We start from the raw sequence: 6812 nt of genomic DNA, 5'->3' as shown, positions 1-6812 counted from the left end.
TGTATAGCCCTGGCTGTCCTGGAACTCACTTTGTAGACCAGGCTGGCCTCGAACTCAGAAATCCGCCTGCCTCTGCCTCCCGAGTGCTAGGATTAAAGGCGTGCGCCACCACGCCCGGCCAGAGACTCTCTTGAAACTCAGGCTTGCCTCAAACTCCTATGTTCTCAAGAGAATGAACTCTCCTGCCTCCACTTCCCTTTGCAGGTGTTGGGCTTACAGGCATATACCACTGTGCCTGGCTTAAATTTATCCTCTTAATAATTACTGGTTTGGTCAGGCATGGTGGCACATGCCTTTAATTCTAGCACTTGGGATATCTCTGTGGGTTCTAGGCCAGCCTGGTCTACAAAGCAAGATTTGGGATAGCTGGGGCTCTATTACACAGAGAAACCCCGTCTCAAAAACAAAACAAAATAATAATTAATAATAATAATAGGCTTCAGGAGGGGTGGAGGCACGAGCCTGTAATCCCAGAACTTGAGAGAGAAACACACAAGGATGCGGAGTTCCGGCCTAATTCCCACCCTGTTAGCCAAAGTTCCAGTCTCCATCCTGCTATTCTTAGCGAACTCATGTTCCACAGCCCAACTCCCCACAGTGGCCAGAGGCACTGTAGAAAGAAAAACTGCCTGTGGATGTCCCTAGCAGGGACACCTTCAAGATACAAACCATCTCTCCTCAGCCCATACACACAACCTCAGTTCAGGTCATGCTAAGTGAGAAGGGCAGGTTTTTTTTTTTTTTTTAATTTATTTATTTTTACTCTTGTCACCTCTGGTCCCCAAAGTCCTGAGAGCAGGGAAGGCCTGGCTTCTGCCCCCGACCATGAACCGCACAGAGCATGTGTGTGGGAAGCAAATGCACCAGGTGGGGGCGCTGCTGAGCTGTGTGCTGGGCAGCTGGGCCAGTCAAGCTGGAGAGACTGCCCCAAGGAGGGGTGGAGGAATTCCTGTATCTTCTGAAGCTGCAAGAAGAAAAGCAGGGGCTGGAGAGATGGCTCAGGGGTTAAGAGCACTGACTGCTCTTCCAGAGGTCCTGAGGTCAATTCCCAGCAACCACATGCTGGCTCACAACCATCCGTGATGGGATCCGATGCCCTCTTCTGGTGTGGCTGAAGACAGTGAGAGTGTACTCACATACATAAAGTAAATAAATATTTTTTTTAAAAAGAAGAAAAGCAGGAGACAGACAGCTTCAGATGGAGCAGCCCACTTGCCACCAATAACCTGGGGTGACGCTGTGTCCCCTACCTGCTGTCCTACTAGATCCTCCAGGTATACCAGATTGTGCTGGAGTGGACATGCAGCAGACTGAAAGATGGTGTTACCTCAGGGGTCTGCCCCTAGAGTGTACCAAGCTAACCCACTCAGGCAAACTGGAGGCTTCCCTCCCCGCCAGGAAGGGGGCCAGCACCTGGCTGGGCTCTGCTCCCAGGCCTGCTTGCCCTGAGGGTAGAGGCTGGAGCATGGGAAGTGAACCATGGGCCCTTACGGCGGAAGAGGAAGCCTGTGTCTAGTATTCTAAAGAGAAACGACTTGGATAGATAGATCCAGGGGACGGCCTGAGGGGTGGCGACAGACAGTGTGTACCCAAAACAGCTCTGAGGGACACTTTGGGGGGAGGGGGTTGCAGAGTCTCATAAGCTTCACTGTCAGGAAGGTCACAGGCCAGTACGGAGCCATAGCCCTGGGTGACAGATGTTGAAGGACAGACCCAGGGAAACACCAGAGACCGGAAGCTGAGGCGGAGCAAGCTGGCAGGACTCTAGAGCCTGGAGCCTGGGCAGCAGCTGAGGCCAAGGGTTGGAGCATAACCTTCCTGGGGTGCCAGCGGTCAGAGAAACTGCCCCATGGAGCCCAGAGCCGAGCTAGCAGGGGAACCCCATTCTCCAGTTGTTGGCTTCCTGAACATTCAGCGGCTGAATGTTCAAGACAGCAGCCATACGAGAAGGGTCCATTAACAACTCACCATGGAGGGCAGAGAGGGCTCATGAGGTTGAAGACACGAAAGCCTTTACCCATCTCAGGGGGACTGGGTGGGTGGGTGGGGGGGTATGTTTTCGTCAGTGGTGTGACCAAACACAACCTACGACGCACGTAAGGAAACCCAGACAAACTCTGGTTCATGAAGCTGGACCTGAGTGGAACGACCTTTGACCTGTTGCTGGCAGGTACTCTTTCTGCAGAAGAGTCATTCTGTTTGTCCCTCCTTTGGAAAAGATCACGTGACAGCTCCATAGAAGGGAGGAGGGGAAGGTGACCGTGGGAAGCTAACCCCGGCGCCTATCCCAGGAGCAGTGGGCTAGACCGAGTCCAGGTGCTGGAAAGTATGCTGGGCTGCAGCTGTGGGCAAGAGGCTCTTAGGATACATGGTGCCTGGGGATAGCTAGTCCCCAGCCGCGGCCTCTGCTGAAGAGTTCCACATGGCCCAGGGTTGGAAAGCAGGGGCAGTGGCTATGGGCTGAATGGCTCCTGGGATAGGGGAACCTCCTCTAGGTCAACGGTGTCTGCTGAGGTCCCGCATGACAGGTCTCCAGAGCCTGCACACAGCTAGAGCTCACCGGAGAGAGACCCTGGTTCTTAATCATTTATGCACAGAATCCAGGAGGCGAAAGCTGACCCCTGAAGGAAATGACAACCACCAAACTGAGACAGTACACATTTACTGCATCCCTCCCTCAAAGGTACAAATGGCTTTGCAACCAGAGTGTCCTATGCTCACTTCAGCACGGTTCAGGGTACCTGACGGGGCAGTCCCAACCCTCTCTCTGTTCCAACATCAATTACGTTTTCTAAAGTAAAGTGCTGTGACACATCCCTCCACTGCTGAGTGTCCCACGTAGATGGCTTCTGTAGCGTCCCTCTCTGGACACCACTGTAGCACTCTCTGGGTTGTGCCGCCTGCAGCCAGGCCTCAGTTCCCAGGGTATTCAAAGACAGCGGCTGCTCCCATCCCAGTCCCGATGCACATGGACACCACGCCATAAGCCCTGGGGAAAGGAACCATCGTTGGCTCCCACAGCCAAACCCCAGCCCATGCTCCCGCCAGGCAGAGCTGCAGCAACAAGGGCTCATGGACAGAGTCAAAACCTGCAGAGCAGGACTGTGGGAACTGAGTCCCAGACAGACACACACCCGGGTGGCAGGCACCTGGTTATGCTGTTTTTGAAGCAAGGCTTCTGGAAGACAGGTCTCACCCCTCCACTCCCAGTTCAGAACACCTNTGTGTGGGTGCTCGCCTCCCCAAGCCCCAGGTATCAGACACCCCAGCTCAAATAACCCCCACAACACCCCACAAGGAGCAGCCTTACCGTCTGCCACGGCGCTTCAGTTCATTGAGCAGNGTGACAACCTGCCTTGCTCCAGTGCAGCCCAGGGGGTGGCCCAGGGCTATTGCACCCCCCAGCGGGTTCACCTTCTCTGCAGGAATTCCTAGCTTCTCCACGCAGTAGACGGCCTGGAAGGAGCCAGAGCAGCAGCTAAAGCCTCCATCTGCTCTGAGCTGCTCTGATCAATCCCACCATAACACCCAGGCTCACCTGACTTGCAAAGGCCTCATTGATCTCAAAGATGTCTATGTCATTCACAGTCAGCCCTGTAGACAAGATTTGGATGAGAGCTGACAGTTCTGGGCAGGACTCTAAATCTCCTCAGGCTCAGCTCCAAGTACAGCTCTATTGTGTATGTCAGGTGAGTGGGTTCTGGTAGTAGGTTAGGGAGGTCTTGGATGTGAGGTGCTAGCCTGACTCACCTTCATCCACAGCACCCACAAGGTCAAACCCAGCCCTCCCCAGTCCCAGATACAGGGCTTGCAGGATCCAAGCACAGGATGAGAAGGAGCCACCTCACCTGCTTTCTGCAAGGCTGCAGGGATGGCATAGGCAGGTCCGATGCCCATGACGTCAGGAGGGACCCCGACCACTGCATAGGACCTCAGGACCCCAAGGATGGGGAGGCCCAGTTCTTCAGCCTTGGACCTCCGAGCCAGCAGGACGGCAGCTGCTCCATCACTCACCTGACTGGAGTTTCCTAAGGGAGGAAGGGTGGGACAAAGAGGCATCAGGCCAAGCCAGAGAGAGCCAGGCTCCACCTACCATCACCTTCCCAGGAGGCCTGGTCAGCTCAAGGTCTCAGAGTGGGACAGGCCACTGTGATCGGCCCTATTCCTGGCCCGCGCTCACCAGCCGTGGTAGAGCCTCCATCCTTGAAGGCAGGCTTCAGCTTGGCCAGGCCCTGCATGGTGGTGCTGGGGCGGACACCCTCATCCTGAGACACGGTGATGGTTTTCTTGTCACCCTTGTCATCCAGGACAGTGGTTGTCACAGGCACAATCTCAGCACGGAAGCATCCTCTGCTCTGGGCGCTTGCTGCCCTAGCAGCACCATGGGCATAAGACATAGGCATGTTTGGGATCCATTCCTGCCTGTCCCTAGCCTTGGCCAGCTCAGAAGAACATGCACTTCAGGGTTTGGAGTCTGGAAAAATACCTGGCCCCTGAGGAGCTCTGATGGAAAGGAGTTCCTCAGGACCCTACCTTTTGGTAGGTACAGGATGCCTGAGGACAATCATAGCCTCTCCTTCATCTGCCCCATGGTGCTCGCTAGATCACCTCAAAGGGGAGGAGGAAGTTTGAAGATGTTGGTCCTCTTTACAACCCTTTTAAAATTAAATGTAATGTGTGTGTGTGTGTGTGTGTGTGTGTGCATACATCCCCATCCCCCACAGCATCTATATAGAGGTCAGAGGTCAGCTTTGCAGAAGCAGTCCTCTCCTTTCACCTTTTAGGGAGCAGTCTCATTTCTGATGTTACATCTAAGTTCTGCAAATTGCTAGACAACAGCTCCTAGCTGCTTCTCGCATCTCTGCTAAGAGCCCTCCCTCCCTGAACCAGACACCACACACTTCTAGCCTGCCCAGAGATCTCAGGCTTTGTACTTCTCTGATGGCAGCTCAGCTTTGCCTGAGGTCACCTCCCCAGACTCAACCTAGTCCATAATTTGGGAAGCCAGTGCATTTTCCCAACCCATCATGATGCTGGCCACTGCTACCTTCCAAATAGAGCTATGAAGTCTATCCCTTAGCAAAACTCTACCAGGTCCACTCTCCAGCTCCCACCCAACCCCGCGTCCCCCCAGCCCATCCTGTCCTGCCACACTCACTTCTGCTGGGAGGCCAGCGCAAAGGCATCCTGCTTCTGCCGTGAAACGCCAAACCGCTCAGCCACATTCTCCGAGGTTATCCTAGTGCACACACAGGAAAGCAGAGGCTGTGGGTCTGCAGGCCTGAGGGCCAGGGCCACGCTGAAGGACTGTGCTTGCACCTCTGGGTGAAGGACTGTGCTTGCACCTCTGGGTGTCCACGTCAGAGAGAGAGCTTCCAGACATGCCCCAGGGACTCCTGGGTCATCATAAATACTGAGAGCCCATGTCCACAGATGCTCAAAGACTCACACCTCAAAGAGGGAAGAGCAGCCTGAACTTGGGGCCTACAGAAGGAATTGTCCCCTGGTGAGTTGTCTCTGCCCATAAGAGAAGGACAGGAAGATACTAGGGACACTATCTGGCCCCAGTTTCTCCTGTGGCTTCCAGGCTACTCTTGGAAACACACAGGATGTGGAGAAAGACAGGTCAGGTTAGGGTTCTCCTATGGTGAACCTCCCAGAATCCCTTGCCCTTGGACGTGCATTGAGGAGCGCTCACAGACATGGCTGCAGAACTAAAGCACTGGAGAAACTTCCCACAAGGTATCTCACAGGCCTGAGCCCTCCCCTACAAGTCCAAGAAACCAAGCTCCCTGTGTCAACTGTTGGGGCCTCCCAAGGCTCTGGGGACTGTTCCCACTGCCTACCCTGAGACATAGCACCTCAGACACAGTGATGAAGAATGAGCTACATTTGGAAATGTGTGGAGTCAGAGAGGAGTGTGAGTGTGTGTGTGTTTGGTGGGAGGGGGGGTCCTCAGGAAAGCGAAGTCAAGGACAACATTAATCTCATACCTATCAAGCGCATGACAGCCAGGGGAAGAAGACGAAGCGAAGTACTGCCAGCCAGAGAAGAAAATATCCTGATGTCTGGTCAAGGACAGGCAGAACAGTGAACATGCACAGCCGCCTGTGAACACTCACCCCATAGGAATCAGGCAGTCTCTGGCTTTCTCACTCTCCAGCAGGCGGGAAGAGATATTCCCAGGGTTCCCTATCCTAGACAGGGACATGGACTCCACCCTAAGGAGGAGGAAGAGGAGTGAGCTTTAGGCTCTAGTAGGAAGCCCCAGGGACAGCCAGCTATGTGGCAAGTGCTAGGGAATAAAGATCAAGGGAGCCCTTGGGGAGTGAGGTAAGCTCTCTAGGAAGCCTGAGGGCAGAAGGTCCATGGGATGAAGCAGGTGGAGGTTACAAGGCAGCTGAGCCTGCTCTCCCTCAAGCTGAGGACCCAGCACTTTACCAGACATACTCCCAGTGCTGCTGCAGGACTCTGGCAGTCCCCAGGAACAGTCGTCTTCTGGTACCCACCCCTCAGCCCGGGACAAATGCCCAGAGCTCGGCCAAGCTCTCAGCAATATCAAAGTCAAAGGGAAAAAGGAGACATTCCCTTAAAACAAGCACAGAGTTAATGTCAATCAAAGAGAGACCTGTCTGGAACAGGCAAGGAGGAAGTCCAGGCAGTCGGCGTCCAGGGCTCGGAAAGGGTGTGTGGGTTGGGGGTAAAGCTTACAGACAACAGCTGATGACCTTAACCAAGAGCTTTTTTCTACCTCTAACACTAAGTTTTTTCTACCTCTAACACTAGCTTGAACTCTTTTTTTTTTTTTTTTT

General features: G+C 54.0%; 1 protein-coding gene across 1 annotated transcript in view; it reads right to left on the bottom strand.

The window, feature by feature from the left end:
• Positions 1 to 2645: 2645 nt before the first annotated feature.
• Positions 2646 to 6812, bottom strand: part of LOC110301085 (3-ketoacyl-CoA thiolase A, peroxisomal) — an 8958-nt gene continuing 4791 nt past the window's right edge. Inside the window, exons 6-12 of the mRNA XM_021171310.2 lie at positions 6123 to 6221; positions 5159 to 5239; positions 4181 to 4371; positions 3849 to 4028; positions 3539 to 3594; positions 3311 to 3456; positions 2646 to 2989 (exon numbers count right to left, since the gene is read on the bottom strand). Coding sequence (XP_021026969.1) covers positions 2914 to 2989; positions 3311 to 3456; positions 3539 to 3594; positions 3849 to 4028; positions 4181 to 4371; positions 5159 to 5239; positions 6123 to 6221 — 829 coding nt within the window. The 3' untranslated portion in view covers positions 2646 to 2913. The remainder of the gene's footprint in view (positions 2990 to 3310; positions 3457 to 3538; positions 3595 to 3848; positions 4029 to 4180; positions 4372 to 5158; positions 5240 to 6122; positions 6222 to 6812) is intronic.

The sequence above is a fragment of the Mus caroli genome, chromosome 9 (genome assembly GCF_900094665.2).
Source record: "Mus caroli chromosome 9, CAROLI_EIJ_v1.1, whole genome shotgun sequence".
In the NCBI taxonomy this organism is placed as follows: Eukaryota; Metazoa; Chordata; class Mammalia; order Rodentia; family Muridae; genus Mus; species Mus caroli.
This window is presented reverse-complemented; position numbering and strand designations above follow the sequence as displayed.